This window comes from Micropterus salmoides, unplaced genomic scaffold (assembly GCF_014851395.1).
Source record: "Micropterus salmoides isolate LMB-PRFRI ecotype aquatic unplaced genomic scaffold, ASM1485139v1 Ms_hic_scaffold_8, whole genome shotgun sequence".
Lineage (NCBI taxonomy): Eukaryota > Metazoa > Chordata > Actinopteri > Centrarchiformes > Centrarchidae > Micropterus > Micropterus salmoides.
The window spans coordinates 33,604,075-33,623,679 of NW_024044570.1; the positions used below are offsets into that span (position 1 = coordinate 33,604,075).

At 44.4% G+C, this 19,605-nt stretch overlaps 1 protein-coding gene and 6 non-coding genes across 8 annotated transcripts; 6 read left to right on the forward strand and 1 right to left on the reverse strand.

The window, feature by feature from the left end:
- The first annotated feature begins 1,608 nt into the window (after positions 1 to 1,608).
- On the forward strand, positions 1,609 to 1,679 carry trnag-gcc. Its single transcript has one exon. It is a non-coding gene; the product is annotated as a tRNA-Gly (tRNA).
- A 2,265-nt stretch (positions 1,680 to 3,944) lies between these two features.
- Positions 3,945 to 4,014, forward strand: trnag-gcc. The gene has a single exon. It is a non-coding gene; the product is annotated as a tRNA-Gly (tRNA).
- A 2,273-nt stretch (positions 4,015 to 6,287) lies between these two features.
- On the forward strand, positions 6,288 to 6,358 carry trnag-gcc. The gene has a single exon. It is a non-coding gene; the product is annotated as a tRNA-Gly (tRNA).
- Positions 6,359 to 7,659: 1,301 nt separating this feature from the next.
- trnag-gcc lies at positions 7,660 to 7,730 on the forward strand. The gene has a single exon. It is a non-coding gene; the product is annotated as a tRNA-Gly (tRNA).
- Positions 7,731 to 10,012: 2,282 nt separating this feature from the next.
- On the forward strand, positions 10,013 to 10,082 carry trnag-gcc. The gene has a single exon. It is a non-coding gene; the product is annotated as a tRNA-Gly (tRNA).
- A 1,308-nt stretch (positions 10,083 to 11,390) lies between these two features.
- Positions 11,391 to 11,461, forward strand: trnag-gcc. Its single transcript has one exon. It is a non-coding gene; the product is annotated as a tRNA-Gly (tRNA).
- A 2,734-nt stretch (positions 11,462 to 14,195) lies between these two features.
- LOC119894314 lies at positions 14,196 to 18,584 on the reverse strand. 2 transcript variants are annotated; one of them, XR_005442898.1, is made up of 3 exons: positions 16,864 to 18,584; positions 15,900 to 16,776; positions 14,196 to 15,778 (listed from the first exon to the last, which is right to left on the reverse strand). XR_005442898.1 is itself a non-coding variant. In XM_038706997.1 (2 exons), exons 1-2 carry the CDS (start codon positions 16,123 to 16,125, stop codon positions 15,384 to 15,386), a joined length of 621 nt encoding a protein of 206 aa, XP_038562925.1. In that variant the 5' UTR covers positions 16,126 to 16,224; the 3' UTR covers positions 14,196 to 15,383. The 2 variants fall into 2 exon arrangements, 1 of the variants encoding a protein (XP_038562925.1); XM_038706997.1 differs by lacking the exon at positions 16,864 to 18,584 and having other exon boundaries at positions 15,900 to 16,224.
- Between the last annotated feature and the right edge of the window lie 1,021 nt (positions 18,585 to 19,605).

Sequence of the window (19,605 nt, forward strand, 5' to 3'; positions counted from 1 at the left end):
CATGGGGCGCCAGAGAAAATACCAGTAACGATCATTGGGGGCTAGGGGAAAAGTTAGAGAAACACCATAGTCAGTATAACGTCTCTCGGGGACCATGAACGTCTGCACCAATTTGACGGCTTTCCGGTCACACCCGACTTGTTCATTAGGCACTGGAAATTACAGTTTATCCTGAGGGGAAAGTGAATGTGTACGCCAAATTCATGACGGTGAGTGATTTCACCCAAAATCACAAAAATCAATCTCATGGTGGCGCTAGAGAAAATATCAGTCACAGTCATTGTGGGGCTAGGGGAAAAGTCAGGGAATCACCGTAGTCAGTATGATGCCTCTGGGGAATGTGAACGTCTGTACACAATTTGGTCAAGACGACTGAGAGAATTCGTGGTAGAATTCAGGCCAGCTGAAAATTCCACCAGAAAGTGCGCGTGCGTTTTGAGGGCTTTTACTGTTTGAAGTATGTGGACTGGAAACTGGCCAAATACCAGGTGTGTCTTCACCCCGAAAGCTGACTGCAAGTTGAAAGCAGAGCCTTAGTTTGTTCTGTGCCGCTCTGACTTGTTTCAGATGGTTACGTAACTTTCTGAGCCAAAATTTCAATCTTGCCCAAAATGAGACATTGGTTTGACCTCATCGTGGGCCAAGAGGAAAAGTCAAGGGACCACTAAAGTCAGCAGGATTCATCTTCTGCGGAAAATGAATTTCTGTACCAAATTTCCTCAAGGCTTGTTGAGACAGCATGGATAGCGACAACTCTCAAGGTGACTGAGAAAATATGTTTTCAGGCTTTTAAGGTATGAGGACATGAAACTGGCCACGTGTGTCTTCATCCTGACTTATTCATTAGGCATTGGAAATTACAGTTATCCTGAAGGGAAAACTGAATGTGTGCGCCAAACTTCATGACAATACATCCAGTAGTTGTTGAGACATTTCACTCAAAATCACAAAAATCAATCTCATGGGGGCGCCAGAGAAATACAGTAACGATCTCATTGTGGGGCTAGGGGAAAAGTTAGAGAAACACCATAGTCAGTATAACGTCTCCTCTGGGGACCATGAACGTCTGCACACAATTTGACGGCTTTCCGGTCACACCCGACTTGTTCATTAGGCACTGGAAATTACAGTTTATCCTGAGGGGAAAGTGAATGTGTACGCCAAATTTCATGACGGTGAGTGATTTCACCCAAAATCACAAAAATCAATCTCATGGTGGCGCTAGAGAAAATATCAGTCACAGTTCATTGTGGGGCTAGGGGAAAAGTCAGGGAATCACCGTAGTCAGTATGATGTCTCTCTGGGGAATGTGAACGTCTGTACACAATTTGGTCAAGACGACTGAGAGAATTCAGTGGTAGAATTCAGGCCAGCTGAAAATTCCACCAGAAAGTGGCCGCGTGCGTTTTGAGGGCTTTTACTGTTTGAAGTATGTGGACTGGAAAATGGCCAAATACCAGGTGTGTCTTCACCCGAAAGCGTGTCAGTCCAAATCTGACTTGTTCACTAAGCGGCGGTGGTCCAGTGGTAGAATTCTAGCCGCCACGGAGGCCAGCTGAAAATTCCACCAGAAAGTGGACGTCAGCTCCTACGGGGCAGCTTCATCGAGCATTGGTGGTTCAGTGGTAGAATTCTCGCCTGCCACGCGGGAGGCCCGGGTTCGATTCCCGGCCAATGCAGTGACAAGTTTTAACCTTGTCGCGTACCAGCCGAAACCACTCAGCTGTGAAGGAAACCCTAACGGCAAGCTTGTACAACGTGATACATCAACAACCGATCACAAATTCCTTGCTTAACTGCAAGCATCGTTACAAGAACAAGGTGCGGTGAAATCGATTTTATCAGAAGTGGGATTCCCACCAACGCCCCAACGGGAGACTGCAAGTTGAAAGCAGCGCCTTAGTTTGTTCTGTGCCGCTCTGACTTGTTTCAGATGGTTACGTAACTTTCTGAGCCAAAATTCAATCTTGCCCAAAATGAGACATTGGTTTGACCTCATCGTGGGCCAAGAGGAAAAGTCAAGGGACCACTAAAGTCAGCAGGATTCATCTTCTGCGGAAAACGAATTTCTGTACCAAATTTCCTCAAGGCTTGTTGAGACAGCATGGATAGCGACAACTCTCAAGGTGACTGAGAAAATATGTTTTCAGGGCTTTTAAGGTATGAGGACATGAAACTGGCCAGGGTGTCTTCATCCTGACTTATTCATTAGGCATTGGAAATTACAGTTTATCCTGAAGGGAAACTGAATGTGTGCGCCAAAACTTCATGACAATACATCCAGTAGTTGTTGAGACATTTCACTCAAAATCACAAAAATCAATCTCATGGGGGCGCCAGAGAAAATACCAGTAACGATCATTGTGGGGCTAGGGGAAAAGTTAGAGAAACACCATAGTCAGTATAACGTCTCCTCTGGGGACCATGAACGTCTGCACACAATTTGACGGCTTTCGGTCACACCCGACTTGTTCATTAGGCACTGGAAATTACAGTTTATCCTGAGGGGAAAGTGAATGTGTACGCCAAATTTCATGACGGTGAGTGATTTCACTCAAAATCACAAAAATCAATCTCATGGTGGCGCTAGAGAAAATATCAGTCACAGTTCATTGTGGGGCTAGGGGAAAAGTCAGGGAATCACCGTAGTCAGTATGATGTCTCCTCTGGGGAATGTGAACGTCTGTACACAATTTGGTCAAGACGACTGAGAGAATTCAGTGGTAGAATTCAGGCCAGCTGAAAATTCCACCAGAAAGTGGCCGCGGCGTTTTGAGGGCTTTTACTGTTTGAAGTATGTGGACTGGAAATGGCCAAATACCAGGTGTGTCTTCACCCCGAAAGCTGACTGCAAGTTGAAAGCAGCGCCTTAGTTTGTTCTGTGCTGCTCTGACTTGTTTCAGATGGTTACGTAACTTTCTGAGCCAAATTTCCATCTTGCCAAAATGAGACATTGGTTTGACCTCATCGTGGGCCAAGAGGAAAAGTCAAGGGACCACTAAAGTCAGCAGGATTCATCTTCTGCGGAAAATGAATTTCTGTACCAAATTTCTCAAGGCTTGTTGAGACAGCATGGATAGCGACAACTCTCAAGGTGACTGAGAAAATATGTTTTCAGGGCTTTTAAGGTATGAGGACATGAAACTGGCCAGGTGTGTCTTCATCCTGACTTATTCATTAGGCATTGGAAATTACAGTTTATCCTGAAGGGAAACTGAATGTGTGCGCCAAACTTCATGACAATACATCCAGTAGTTGTTGAGACATTTCACTCAAAATCACAAAAATCAATCTCATGGGGGCGCCAGAGAAAATACCAGTAACGATTCATTGTGGGGCTAGGGGAAAAGTTAGAGAAACACCATAGTCAGTATAACGTCTCCTCTGGGGACCATGAACGTCTGCACACAATTTGACGGCTTTCCGGTCACACCCGACTTGTTCATTAGGCACTGGAAATTACAGTTTATCCTGAGGGGAAAGTGAATGTGTACGCCAAATTTCATGACGGTGAGTGATTTCACCCAAAATCACAAAAATCAATCTCATGGTGGCGCTAGAGAAAATATCAGTCACAGTTCATTGTGGGGCTAGGATAAAGTCAGGGAATCACCGTAGTCAGTATGATGTCTCCTCTGGGGAATGTGAACGTCTGTACACAATTTGGTCAAGACGACTGAGAGAATTCAGTGGTAGAATTCAGGCCAGCTGAAAATTCCACCAGAAAGTGGCCGCGTGCGTTTTGAGGGCTTTTACTGTTTGAAGTATGTGGACTGGAAACTGGCCAAATACCAGGTGTGTCTTCACCCCGAAAGCTTGTCAGTCCAAATCTGACTTGTTCACTAAGCGGCGGTGGTCCAGTGGTAGAATTCTAGCCGCCACGGAGGCCAGCTGAAATTCCACCAGAAAGTGGACGCTCAGCTCCTACGGGGCAGCTTCATCGAGCATTGGTGGTTCAGTGGTAGAATTCTCGCCTGCCACGCGGGAGGCCCGGGTTCGATTCCCGGCCAAGCAGTGACAAGTTTTAACCTTGTCGCGTACCAGCCGAAACCACTCAGCTGTGAAGGAAACCCTAACGGCAAGCTTGTACAACGTGATACATCACAACCGATCACAATTCCTTGCTTAACTGCAAGCATCGTTACAAGAACAAGGTGCGGTGAAATCGATTTTATCAGAAGTGGGATTCCCACCAACGCCCCAACGGGAGACTGCAAGTTGAAAGCAGCGCCTTAGTTTGTTCTGTGCCGCTCTGACTTGTTTCAGATGGTTACGTAACTTTCTGAGCCAAAATTTCAATCTTGCCCAAAATGAGACATTGGTTTGACCTCATCGTGGGCCAAGAGGAAAAGTCAAGGGACCACTAAAGTCAGCAGGATTCATCTTCTGCGGAAAACGAATTTCTGTACCAAATTTCCTCAAGGCTTGTTGAGACAGCATGGATAGCGACAACTCTCAAGGTGACTGAGAAAATATGTTTTCAGGGCTTTTAAGGTATGAGGACATGAAACTGGCCAGGTGTGTCTTCATCCTGACTTATTCATTAGGCATTGGAAATTACAGTTTATCCTGAAGGGAAACTGAATGTGTGCGCCAAACTTCATGACAATACATCCAGTAGTTGTTGAGACATTTCACTCAAAATCACAAAAATCAATCTCATGGGGGCGCCAGAGAAAATACCAGTAACGATTCATTGTGGGGCTAGGGGAAAAGTTAGAGAAACACCATAGTCAGTATAACGTCTCCTCTGGGGACCATGAACGTCTGCACACAATTTGACGGCTTTCCGGTCACACCCGACTTGTTCATTAGGCACTGGAAATTACAGTTTATCCTGAGGGGAAAGTGAATGTGTACGCCAAATTTCATGACGGTGAGTGATTTCACTCAAAATCACAAAAATCAATCTCATGGTGGCGCTAGAGAAAATATCAGTCACAGTTCATTGTGGGGCTAGGGGAAAAGTCAGGGAATCACCGTAGTCAGTATGATGTCTCCTCTGGGAATGTGAACGTCTGTACACAATTTGGTCAAGACGACTGAGAGAATTCAGTGGTAGAATTCAGGCCAGCTGAAAATTCCACCAGAAAGTGGCCGCGTGCGTTTTGAGGGCTTTTACTGTTTGAAGTATGTGGACTGGAAACTGGCCAAATACCAGGTGTGTCTTCACCCCGAAAGCTGACTGCAAGTTGAAAGCAGCGCCTTAGTTTGTTCTGTGCCGCTCTGACTTGTTTCAGATGGTTACGTAACTTTCTGAGCCAAAATTTCAATCTTGCCCAAAATGAGACATTGGTTTGACCTCATCGTGGGCCAAGAGGAAAAGTCAAGGGACCACTAAAGTCAGCAGGATTCATCTTCTGCGGAAAACGAATTTCTGTACCAAATTTCCTCAAGGCTTGTTGAGACAGCATGGATAGCGACAACTCTCAAGGTGACTGAGAAAATATGTTTTCAGGGCTTTTAAGGTATGAGGACATGAAACTGGCCACGTGTGTCTTCATCCTGACTTATTCATTAGGCATTGGAAATTACAGTTTATCCTGAAGGGAAACTGAATGTGTGCGCCAAACTTCATGACAATACATCCAGTAGTTGTTGAGACATTTCACTCAAAATCACAAAAATCAATCTCATGGGGGCGCCAGAGAAAATACCAGTAACGATTCATTGTGGGGCTAGGGGAAAAGTTAGAGAAACACCATAGTCAGTATAACGTCTCCTCTGGGGACCATGAACGTCTGCACACAATTTGACGGCTTTCCGGTCACACCCGACTTGTTCATTAGGCACTGGAAATTACAGTTTATCCTGAGGGGAAAGTGAATGTGTACGCCAAATTTCATGACGGTGAGTGATTTCACTCAAAATCACAAAAATCAATCTCATGGTGGCGCTAGAGAAAATATCAGTCACAGTTCATTGTGGGGCTAGGGGAAAAGTCAGGGAATCACCGTAGTCAGTATGATGTCTCCTCTGGGGAATGTGAACGTCTGTACACAATTTGGTCAAGACGACTGAGAGAATTCAGTGGTAGAATTCAGGCCAGCTGAAAATTCCACCAGAAAGTGGCCGCGTGCGTTTTGAGGGCTTTTACTGTTTGAAGTATGTGGACTGGAAACTGGCCAAATACCAGGTGTGTCTTCACCCCGAAAGCGTGTCAGTCCAAATCTGACTTGTTCACTAAGCGGCGGTGGTCCAGTGGTAGAATTCTAGCCGCCACGGAGGCCAGCTGAAAATTCCACCAGAAAGTGGACGCGTCAGCTCCTACGGGGCAGCTTCATCGAGCATTGGTGGTTCAGTGGTAGAATTCTCGCCTGCCACGCGGGAGGCCCGGGTTCGATTCCCGGCCAATGCAGTGACAAGTTTTAACCTTGTCGCGTACCAGCCGAAACCACTCAGCTGTGAAGGAAACCCTAACGGCAAGCTTGTACAACGTGATACATCAACAACCGATCACAAATTCCTTGCTTAACTGCAAGCATCGTTACAAGAACAAGGTGCGGTGAAATCGATTTTATCAGAAGTGGGATTCCCACCAACGCCCCAACGGGAGACTGCAAGTTGAAAGCAGCGCCTTAGTTTGTTCTGTGCCGCTCTGACTTGTTTCAGATGGTTACGTAACTTTCTGAGCCAAAATTTCAATCTTGCCCAAAATGAGACATTGGTTTGACCTCATCGTGGGCCAAGAGGAAAAGTCAAGGGACCACTAAAGTCAGCAGGATTCATCTTCTGCGGAAAACGAATTTCTGTACCAAATTTCCTCAAGGCTTGTTGAGACAGCATGGATAGCGACAACTCTCAAGGTGACTGAGAAAATATGTTTTCAGGGCTTTTAAGGTATGAGGACATGAAACTGGCCAGGTGTGTCTTCATCCTGACTTATTCATTAGGCATTGGAAATTACAGTTTATCCTGAAGGGAAACTGAACGTGTGCGCCAAACTTCATGACAATACATCCAGTAGTTGTTGAGACATTTCACTCAAAATCACAAAAATCAATCTCATGGGGGCGCCAGAGAAAATACCAGTAACGATTCATTGTGGGGCTAGGGGAAAAGTTAGAGAAACACCATAGTCAGTATAACGTCTCCTCTGGGGACCATGAACGTCTGCACACAATTTGACGGCTTTCCGGTCACACCCGACTTGTTCATTAGGCACTGGAAATTACAGTTTATCCTGAGGGGAAAGTGAATGTGTACGCCAAATTTCATGACGGTGAGTGATTTCACCCAAAATCACAAAAATCAATCTCATGGTGGCGCTAGAGAAAATATCAGTCACAGTTCATTGTGGGGCTAGGGGAAAAGTCAGGGAATCACCGTAGTCAGTATGATGTCTCCTCTGGGGAATGTGAACGTCTGTACACAATTTGGTCAAGACGACTGAGAGAATTCAGTGGTAGAATTCAGGCCAGCTGAAAATTCCACCAGAAAGTGGCCGCGTGCGTTTTGAGGGCTTTTACTGTTTGAAGTATGTGGACTGGAAACTGGCCAAATACCAGGTGTGTCTTCACCCCGAAAGCGTGTCAGTCCAAATCTGACTTGTTCACTAAGCGGCGGTGGTCCAGTGGTAGAATTCTAGCCGCCACGGAGGCCAGCTGAAAATTCCACCAGAAAGTGGACGCGTCAGCTCCTACGGGGCAGCTTCATCGAGCATTGGTGGTTCAGTGGTAGAATTCTCGCCTGCCACGCGGGAGGCCCGGGTTCGATTCCCGGCCAATGCAGTGACAAGTTTTAACCTTGTCGCGTACCAGCCGAAACCACTCAGCTGTGAAGGAAACCCTAACGGCAAGCTTGTACAACGTGATACATCAACAACCGATCACAAATTCCTTGCTTAACTGCAAGCATCGTTACAAGAACAAGGTGCGGGTCCAGCCGAAATCGATTTTATCAGAAGTGGGATTCCCACCAACGCCCCAACGGGAGACTGCAAGTTGAAAGCAGCGCCTTAGTTTGTTCTGTGCCGCTCTGACTTGTTTCAGATGGTTACGTAACTTTCTGAGCCAAAATTTCAATCTTGCCCAAAATGAGACATTGGTTTGACCTCATCGTGGGCCAAGAGGAAAAGTCAAGGGACCACTAAAGTCAGCAGGATTCATCTTCTGCGGAAAACGAATTTCTGTACCAAATTTCCTCAAGGCTTGTTGAGACAGCATGGATAGCGACAACTCTCAAGGTGACTGAGAAAATATGTTTTCAGGGCTTTTAAGGTATGAGGACATGAAACTGGCCACGTGTGTCTTCATCCTGACTTATTCATTAGGCATTGGAAATTACAGTTTATCCTGAAGGGAAACTGAATGTGTGCGCCAAACTTCATGACAATACATCCAGTAGTTGTTGAGACATTTCACTCAAAATCACAAAAATCAATCTCATGGGGGCGCCAGAGAAAATACCAGTAACGATTCATTGTGGGGCTAGGGGAAAAGTTAGAGAAACACCATAGTCAGTATAACGTCTCCTCTGGGGACCATGAACGTCTGCACACAATTTGACGGCTTTCCGGTCACACCCGACTTGTTCATTAGGCACTGGAAATTACAGTTTATCCTGAGGGGAAAGTGAATGTGTACGCCAAATTTCATGACGGTGAGTGATTTCACTCAAAATCACAAAAATCAATCTCATGGTGGCGCTAGAGAAAATATCAGTCACAGTTCATTGTGGGGCTAGGGGAAAAGTCAGGGAATCACCGTAGTCAGTATGATGTCTCCTCTGGGGAATGTGAACGTCTGTACACAATTTGGTCAAGACGACTGAGAGAATTCAGTGGTAGAATTCAGGCCAGCTGAAAATTCCACCAGAAAGTGGCCGCGTGCGTTTTGAGGGCTTTTACTGTTTGAAGTATGTGGACTGGAAACTGGCCAAATACCAGGTGTGTCTTCACCCCGAAAGCTGACTGCAAGTTGAAAGCAGCGCCTTAGTTTGTTCTGTGCCGCTCTGACTTGTTTCAGATGGTTACGTAACTTTCTGAGCCAAAATTTCAATCTTGCCCAAAATGAGACATTGGTTTGACCTCATCGTGGGCCAAGAGGAAAAGTCAAGGGACCACTAAAGTCAGCAGGATTCATCTTCTGCGGAAAATGAATTTCTGTACCAAATTTCCTCAAGGCTTGTTGAGACAGCATGGATAGCGACAACTCTCAAGGTGACTGAGAAAATATGTTTTCAGGGCTTTTAAGGTATGAGGACATGAAACTGGCCACGTGTGTCTTCATCCTGACTTATTCATTAGGCATTGGAAATTACAGTTTATCCTGAAGGGAAACTGAATGTGTGCGCCAAACTTCATGACAATACATCCAGTAGTTGTTGAGACATTTCACTCAAAATCACAAAAATCAATCTCATGGGGGCGCCAGAGAAAATACCAGTAACGATTCATTGTGGGGCTAGGGGAAAAGTTAGAGAAACACCATAGTCAGTATAACGTCTCCTCTGGGGACCATGAACGTCTGCACACAATTTGACGGCTTTCCGGTCACACCCGACTTGTTCATTAGGCACTGGAAATTACAGTTTATCCTGAGGGGAAAGTGAATGTGTACGCCAAATTTCATGACGGTGAGTGATTTCACTCAAAATCACAAAAATCAATCTCATGGTGGCGCTAGAGAAAATATCAGTCACAGTTCATTGTGGGGCTAGGGGAAAAGTCAGGGAATCACCGTAGTCAGTATGATGTCTCCTCTGGGGAATGTGAACGTCTGTACACAATTTGGTCAAGACGACTGAGAGAATTCAGTGGTAGAATTCAGGCCAGCTGAAAATTCCACCAGAAAGTGGCCGCGTGCGTTTTGAGGGCTTTTACTGTTTGAAGTATGTGGACTGGAAACTGGCCAAATACCAGGTGTGTCTTCACCCCGAAAGCGTGTCAGTCCAAATCTGACTTGTTCACTAAGCGGCGGTGGTCCAGTGGTAGAATTCTAGCCGCCACGGAGGCCAGCTGAAAATTCCACCAGAAATGGACGCGTCAGCTCCTACGGGGCAGCTTCATCGAGCATTGGTGGTTCAGTGGTAGAATTCTGCCTGCCACGCGGGAGGCCCGGGTTCGATTCCCGGCCAATGCAGTGACAAGTTTTAACCTTGTCGCGTACCAGCCGAAACCACTCAGCTGTGAAGGAAACCCTAACGGCAAGCTTGTACAACGTGATACATCAACAACCGATCACAAATTCCTTGCTTAACTGCAAGCATCGTTACAAGAACAAGGTGCGGGTCCAGCCGAAATCGATTTTATCAGAAGTGGGATTCCCACCAACGCCCCAACGGGAGACTGCAAGTTGAAAGCAGCGCCTTAGTTTGTTCTGTGCCGCTCTGACTTGTTTCAGATGGTTACGTAACTTTCTGAGCCAAAATTTCAATCTTGCCCAAAATGAGACATTGGTTTGACCTCATCGTGGGCCAAGAGGAAAAGTCAAGGGACCACTAAAGTCAGCAGGATTCATCTTCTGCGGAAAACGAATTTCTGTACCAAATTTCCTCAAGGCTTGTTGAGACAGCATGGATAGCGACAACTCTCAAGGTGACTGAGAAAATATGTTTTCAGGGCTTTTAAGGTATGAGGACATGAAACTGGCCACGTGTGTCTTCATCCTGACTTATTCATTAGGCATTGGAAATTACAGTTTATCCTGAAGGGAAACTGAATGTGTGCGCCAAACTTCATGACAATACATCCAGTAGTTGTTGAGACATTTCACTCAAAATCACAAAAATCAATCTCATGGGGGCGCCAGAGAAAATACCAGTAACGATTCATTGTGGGGCTAGGGGAAAAGTTAGAGAAACACCATAGTCAGTATAACGTCTCCTCTGGGGACCATGAACGTCTGCACACAATTTGACAGCTTTCCGGTCACACCCGACTTGTTCATTAGGCACTGGAAATTACAGTTTATCCTGAGGGGAAAGTGAATGTGTACGCCAAATTTCATGACGGTGAGTGATTTCACCCAAAATCACAAAAATCAATCTCATGGTGGCGCTAGAGAAAATATCAGTCACAGTTCATTGTGGGGCTAGGGGAAAAGTCAGGGAATCACCGTAGTCAGTATGATGTCTCCTCTGGGGAATGTGAACGTCTGTACACAATTTGGTCAAGACGACTGAGAGAATTCAGTGGTAGAATTCAGGCCAGCTGAAAATTCCACCAGAAAGTGGCCGCGTGCGTTTTGAGGGCTTTTACTGTTTGAAGTATGTGGACTGGAAACTGGCCAAATACCAGGTGTGTCTTCACCCCGAAAGCGTGTCAGTCCAAATCTGACTTGTTCACTAAGCGGCGGTGGTCCAGTGGTAGAATTCTAGCCGCCACGGAGGCCAGCTGAAAATTCCACCAGAAAGTGGACGCGTCAGCTCCTACGGGGCAGCTTCATCGAGCATTGGTGGTTCAGTGGTAGAATTCTCGCCTGCCACGCGGGAGGCCCGGGTTCGATTCCCGGCCAATGCAGTGACAAGTTTTAACCTTGTCGCGTACCAGCCGAAACCACTCAGCTGTGAAGGAAACCCTAACGGCAAGCTTGTACAACGTGATACATCAACAACCGATCACAAATTCCTTGCTTAACTGCAAGCATCGTTACAAGAACAAGGTGCGGGTCCAGCCGAAATCGATTTTATCAGAAGTGGGATTCCCACCAACGCCCCAACGGGAGACTGCAAGTTGAAAGCAGCGCCTTAGTTTGTTCTGTGCCGCTCTGACTTGTTTCAGATGGTTACGTAACTTTCTGAGCCAAAATTTCAATCTTGCCCAAAATGAGACATTGGTTTGACCTCATCGTGGGCCAAGAGGAAAAGTCAAGGGACCACTAAAGTCAGCAGGATTCATCTTCTGCGGAAAACGAATTTCTGTACCAAATTTCCTCAAGGCTTGTTGAGACAGCATGGATAGCGACAACTCTCAAGGTGACTGAGAAAATATGTTTCAGGGCTTTTAAGGTATGAGGACATGAAACTGGCCACGTGTGTCTTCATCCTGACTTATTCATTAGGCATTGGAAATTACAGTTTATCCTGAAGGGAAACTGAATGTGTGCGCCAAACTTCATGACAATACATCCAGTAGTTGTTGAGACATTTCACTCAAAATCACAAAAATCAATCTCATGGGGGCGCCAGAGAAAATACCAGTAACGATTCATTGTGGGGCTAGGGGAAAAGTTAGAGAAACACCATAGTCAGTATAACGTCTCCTCTGGGGACCATGAACGTCTGCACACAATTTGACGGCTTTGCCCATACCGGACAGCTTTTTCAAGCATTGGTGGTTCATTGGTAGAATTCTCACCGCCACGGATGCCAAGTGAGAAGTCCACCAGAAAGTGGGCGTGTCTGCCCATACGGGACAGCTTTTTCAAGCATTGGTGGTTCAATGGTAGAATTCTCGCCTGCCATGCGGGGGCAAGTTGTAATTTACAGCCAATCAGATAGCAGCATTTTCTGGTTGCTGTCCAAGGTGCTGAACAACTTTTGAAATTTTAGAAAAGATTATCTGGATGCAGGTCCGAATCCCATTTGGGGCTGTTATCAAAGACAAATGACTTAATGATTTCTATTTTTAAGAAAGAGATGTGTATCCCACTTTGCTGTTCACTTCTGATTATTATTATAATGTGTTAGTACTTCAAATATATGTATATATTTGCTTAGTGTGTAAGCTTCAGATAGTTTAAAAAAGTGTCCCTTTTCACAAATCTTCATTATTTCTAGTGATTGTAGTTGTATTTTAATGTTTTGTGAATAAACTAAACTGGACTGAACTAAACTGAACTGAGCTTGGCATCATTCATTTCAATTCAATTCAATTTTATTTATATAGCGCCAAATCACAACAACAGTTATCTCACAGCGCTTTTCATAAAAGAGCAGGTCTAGACCATACTCTGTGTTAGTAACATGCAATAATGGGATGAGGTTGCATATAGAGGGAGAGAAAGTAGAGGAGAGAGGAGCTCAGTGCATCATGGGAAATCCCCCGGCAGTCTAGGCCTATAGCAGCATAACTAAGGGATGGTTCAGGACTCACCTGAGCCAGCCCTAACTATAAGCTTTATCAAAGAGGAAAGTCTTAAGCCTACTCTTAAATGTGGAGATGGTGTCTGCCTCCTGAACCCAAACTGGAACCTGGTTCCAGAGGAGAGGAGCTTGATAGCTGAACGCTCTGGCTCCTAGTCTACTTTTGCAGCAACAAAGACTAAAACTAACACTAAAAATAATAAAAACTAAACTAAAACTAAGCGTTTTCATAAAATAAAAATTCACGTTAAAAACTAATTAACTAAACTGAAATAGAATACAAAAAGTCAAAACGGAAACTAAGGAAAAATCCAAAACTATAATAACCTTGGTTCTGACCTATTTTGTTGCATTCAAAATTAAATTATAAAATAAAATATTGACCGATTATTCACATCAAAAATAAACTAAGCAGTGCTTTGAAGAAGAAATCAAGTGAAACAAGTTCTATACTTAACATGAGTGTTTTATTATATCTGTTCTATCCGGTGGTCTCTCTCCTTTGTTTACCTTTCATTCTCTGCTGTTTCCCCACCCTATTGTGCCTATCTGTCTGTTTTACCCTGTGAGTCTACTTGGTTTGAAGGAGGGCGTGGCTCTCCTCTCTGGCTCCTGCACTCTGTGTCTCTACACACCTGCACATCGTTCCCAATCAAAGGCCCGTTATCAAGTCTCCAGCGGTATGCACCTTGTCTTCTGACTTTTACTTGCGTGAACTAATCCTTGTGTATTCTCCCTCGTCTCACAGACTAACTGGTACTGCCTGCCCACCTGCTTCTTTAGATTGTTTCCTTCAATAAACTCCCTTTGTACTGAGAACGTCTATCCGGCTCTGTTGTGCTTTTGGTTCCAGTTTAACGTACACATAACAATATCTACTCAAACATATGCCGTCAGTAGAATATGGAGAGTGCTAAAACAAGCATTTACAAGTAAAAAAACAACAAAAAAAGCAAATATAAACAAGTGAAATTATAACTGCTGCAAAGCGATGGGACATGGCTGGGCAGAAGTTGTGGAAACATGGTGGAAGAACAATAACTAAATACTAAGCAAAACTAGCAAATATAAAACGAAAACAGGGTGCAGGATGAGAGAAGTGTGGCAGAAGTTAACACACAGAGAGCGATGGACTTCACATGACAGGATTCACAACCTGGATTATTTTTATGAAAAGCTGTTTTGATTCTTCAAAACCCTGGACCCTTACAGACCAAAGGAATATAAATAATAAAGGAAGGGACACATTGGGACTTAACAAGCAGACTTAACGAGCGCTTCAAAGGTAACAGGAGTCGGCACTTCATTTTCCTTTTCATCTCTTGTACCATGCAGGTGAGGTTACACTGGTAAATCTATAAGAATAAAAGTTTGGGGCTTGTTGTTTCTGTTAAATGAACTGAACGATTGATCTGTTGAGCATCTAACCAAGGATGTGTAGCATGTTCATTTTGACATATTGATCATACGTTTAGTCTTAACATTAATATTTTTTTGAACAATCTAAGCAACTAAGAAGCAGCTAAAGTGGGCGACCCAGCAGGGTTTAGGAGGTTTTATGCATCTAAAGAACTTATATGAAAACCAGACCATGTGTTTAATGGGGACCTGCGTTTATTTGTCAAAATGTGTTTGGGACTGTGCTATTTATTGTTAAAAGTTTTACAGTATTTGAAACAAATGGATGGAGCAACAGAATGCTGCAACATGAACAACACATTATTAAAATATGAAATGTATGTAAGTCTATCCACAAAACCTCAGATTTACAATTTCTTTCTCTCTGCTGCCCACCTCTCCTTTCCCACGCCATAGAATGACGGGGCTTAAAACCCTTTAGGTAATTTCATTGGTCATACTTCTGTCTTTTTATAAAGCAAGGACTTTGATTGGGCAGTAAATGTTTTTCCCAGCCACTCCTGGGAACCCTTTGTGAATGTGTTGTTCGGCCCTGTTTCAGCTCTGTGCAACAGAAATGGCACATTCTTCCCTGATGTTGAGGCTCTGATAGTTTCCTCGTCTTCTCAGAGTTTTCCTCCACTCTGCGCTTTATTAATTGCAGTTCATGCCGAAAAAAGTCAGTCTGCGCAAACTTCTCAAAAGCCATTCTGGGATTTGTCAGTCTCTCCTTAGAATAGGCTTTAAACACTTGCCCTTGTTGATGAAAGTGATGAACTGATGATCTTTGGTTACGGGATTTTGGATGCCTGCACGAGAGGAATTTTTTCGTCTGTCTGGGTTTTTGTTGCTGCTGCTTATGTCCTATACCATTTTCTGTACATTCTCCTGTGTTAGTGGCTTTTCAGATGCTGGCAGCGAGACCGGATCTGCTGGATTCACAATGGCTGGTGGCAGTTCTACAACTGGGACATGAGCACTCCCTCTGTTAAACTTTGCCACAGTTTTTGTGTCTCCAAAGGTTTTTCTGGACTGGTGTTCAGAGATGAGCTTGCGTTCAACTCTTTAGCCTGGTGTTTTATGTACTGTGTTATATGGTATTTGGTTGTGGGGTGAAGAAGACTGTTTGGATTTGTGGCAGGCCGATGGACCATAGCTACGTAGTCTTGATCTACAAGCTTGAACGTGTCTTTCTGTCCATGATACTTGACTAGGAGGCCATAGATAGCCTCCTTCATTGGTGATGTCCAGCGTTTGTGGTCCAAGACGAACACTTGTCCACCAGTCTTGATTGATCCAGTGTGGGCATATCTTGATGAGGACTGCAATAGCAGGGGTGGAGTTTTTGAGGTTTCTGTAACAAATAAAAGCAAGTTCATTTTTATTTTACTCATATTCATTCAGCTGATGTTGATGAGTAAAACAAATCATTTACAATTTTATTTAATATACTGGTTCTAGAAGTATTAACTTACCTATTTTATCTGGAGGTTCCATGCTTCCTTGTGACAACATCTGTAGCTTAGTGATTGCAGCAGGTTTAAGTTGGAAGAACTTAAACCTCACAGTCACAACAGTGGGTGGTGCTGGGTTTGTGGATGGTGTTGGGCCAGAGGGGAGAGGCAGAAGAACAGAAGAATCATCTTTCCTTTGCACCCTATGTTTGTTCCAATCAAGTTGAACTGGATGGCACTCTGGCATTTCGCAGGACACACGAGTTGTTCCAGTAATCCAATGGGACCGGTGGAAATGATACCCCTCCTGTTGTGATGTTCCCTTGACTGGAATCCAGATTGGGACTTATACACCTTCACCAGGGACATGATTAAGCTGCAGAGTTTCCCCATACTTGTACAGGATTCCCTCTTTGATCTCAGGGTCACTGAGCCGCCCACCAAGTATGTGCACCTTCTGGATCCGCCACGTCTTTAGCATTTAGAGCATGAGTTTGTGGTCAGGTGGAAATGCTCTATCAACCAGTTCTGTTGGCAGTGGAATTCTGGTCCTACAGTGCTTTCTGGTGTGCTGGTTTGTAGGGTTTGGTGGCTGAATTCCATAGAACCGATTAGCATCTTTCAGCTTCAGCGGGTCTTCCTGATCCACGACAGAAAAGGCAGTGGAGAGGAGCTGACAAAGGTGCTGTACAGGGGATGATGCTCTGAAGTGCACTCCTGTGTGAAACATCTCATACAGTGAAACAAATCTATCTGGACCACAATGTTGGGGTTGTACTGTGTACAGGATGCACAGGTGTTCACCAGAGTCCCATCAGTGCCCTCATAGGTGATAGACTGTGTGGTCCTCCAGGCATCCCAGTTGAGGTGTTCTCCATGGTGAAGATCGCTGCAATCCCTGAACACAAGCAGGGGAAACTGATTAGAATATGTATGATTTAGTTATGTATGACTGACAGTGATTGGAGATGCAGATAGGTCTCACCTGCCTACCCAGTGGTAATTGGCCTTCTCCACCCCTGCATCACTGTACGTCTTGGCTAACCCCTGGTACATGGGTTCAAGGGATTTCTCTGCCTCAGACTGCACCATCACCAAGGAGGCAATCATCCAATTCTAGTTCATAGCTGCATAGCTTGACATGGTGCCAGATGTCAAAGTAACTTTTCGTGCCACATTCCCGGTGTATTCAGACTGAAAGACCTGTCCAAAAGTGCCCTGCAGGAGTTTAGTGATAGCTGTCAGCTGGCGCTGGCACTTATCAATAAGGCAATCAGTCAGATAGTGAGCAGAGACAGAGACTCCACACCACTCATCTGTGTTTTGATAGGCTCTGTGGTGACTGTGGTGTGTCATCCTTCCTCACAAAGTGACTAAGAGTCGTCTGCCCGTAGACCCCAGCCTCATCCCGGACATTCTGTATGCTGCAAAGGTATGCCAGATGAGCTTGTTCAAATTTAAGGTGAATCAGCTCATTCACCTGGTTTGCCATGTCTGAGGGTGACTTGCCAGTGTGCCTCAGCTCAAGAAGCACAGACTTGTAAATGGACTTCTTGTAGGTTAGGAATGCTGGCAGAATGTTTGTGAACCGCTTCGGCAGTTTATCCAACCACTGAGTACTGTCAGCAAACCATATCCTGTTGCACATCCTGCAGCGAAGACGTGAAGCAAAGATGTAGTATTGCCCACTGGTGCCAACTATCACTCGAGGCCTGCCTACACCAGCTGAGACTATATCTGGCTTTATACGGAATGGGAGTGCCGATACAGTGTCACTGAGTTCTGGCTGTGGAGGGAGACGCCATAATGAAAGAGCATTTCCTGGCTTGAGCATATGGTGGAATCCAGGCCACAGTCCCAGAGATTGGAGATCTGTCCTCATCCACACTTCTGATGATAAGAACAGGTCCAACTACTTATATCCAGAAATTTTACTATTATTTTGTTTAAAAGCACATGTTCCATGACTGACTTATATTTTGATGTACAGTTACAAAAAACGAACACATTTTGTGTATATTGAAAGAAACCTACTCATGGCTTCATCAGGTGCGCTTGGGGCAAGAATTGGTGGAGAGGAGACAGAGGCTGACTCTTTCTTCCTCAGGTACTGCTGCAGTCTTAACATCTGAGTCCCTGAAAAACTGGATGAAGGCTGCATAGCCATCAGCCTTGCTTTCCCACAACTCCCGCCAGGTGCTCTCGGTAAGAATGCCAAAGCCAACCAGCTGGTCATCCTCTGAGGCTGCTCGAGCAGCGGGCTTTTCTGACTCATAAGATAGAAGTCTTTGGATTTCGTCAAAGCTGCAGGCATTACCCACAAAGGACAATAAACTGGCCTTACTCTGCCCCTCAGTCTTTAACACCCCTGCAGCCTATTCTTTCTCTGTGTGCTTGATGAGGTAGATTGTGTAGCTTACATTGTTTTCCAAAAGCCACCGGAAGGATTTTCCCTTATATTCACCAAACTGCAGAATGTAGTCCCCCAGCACCTCTGTCCTGTCTGAGGCATCCCCTCCTCTCTGACAGACCACAGTCAGGGCATTTTGTTTGACTATGTCCTCCCACAGAGGTGCAGACCTGTCCTGCAGAGAAGGATTGACAGCTTAGCTGCATCAGTTGGATGCTGCAGAAGGTACCCCAGAGGTCCCTTGTGGAAAACAATTTTGATCCTCCCAGGAAAAAAACTGATAGATTTTTGCATGCTGGCCTGTGACATATGAGAAAAATAACAGTATATATTAAACATACACATGTTCTTAATCCTTACATAATTTTGGGTTAAAATAGGACCCTTCTTGACTTTTGAGAACAGTAAAACCAACAAATTATGTTCTTTTAGCCTAAAAATTGACAATATTTCCTGAAGTGACCCAAAATATACATTCTTTTATTGGCTTTAACTTTAATTTCAGACGCAGGGTACATGACAAAAATATTACTATTATAAACACACATTCAAAATACAACACATACTTTAAAGATAAAAATTAAACATTGCCACATTATGTAAAAGACCCCTGTTTCCACAGAGGTGACTTGTACTGTATGACAGTAAGAATAGGATTTGACAGTAGCATGATAATGGCGTTCTGAGAATCATCCAGTCAACAGATCAGTAAAGACTAGAAAGACTCTTGCCTTACAAAATAAGTGACTTGCACTAGTCATTATAGGCAATTGAAGCTCATTGCTGCTCCACATTTTTGTATAGCAGCTATATTTACAAATACATATATATGTGCACTCACACACTATTTGTAGCTTAGTTATTAAAATACCATACTTAGAATGTCATTCGTAAAGCTATAATATAAACACCTCAGATATTTATTAGCTCATTCAATGCAAGTTTGTAAATGTGTTGATATTCTTGTTTTGACAGTGAGTTATTTATTTTTGCCTTGTCCCCTTCCCTTTGAATAAATTTGAACTGAGAAACGTTAACCAGATGTGCCACAAACAGAAAAGCCCAAGTCGATGTCATTTAATATACAAAGCTCCGAAATTTCCCAAGACAACTCAGATATCTGCTCATTTTTATCTAGTTCTTAGTCAAAAAGATACAAAAAGTCGCTTACCTTTGTTGGACAAAACTAACAGTACGAAGTTGTTGCTGTTGACGACATCTCTGTTCTTCTCCAGTCACCGAATGAAAACTTGACGAAGAAAGCCGGAGCTGAGGCGGTCACAGCGCCACAAAGCGACAGTGGCCGAAAGCCGCATT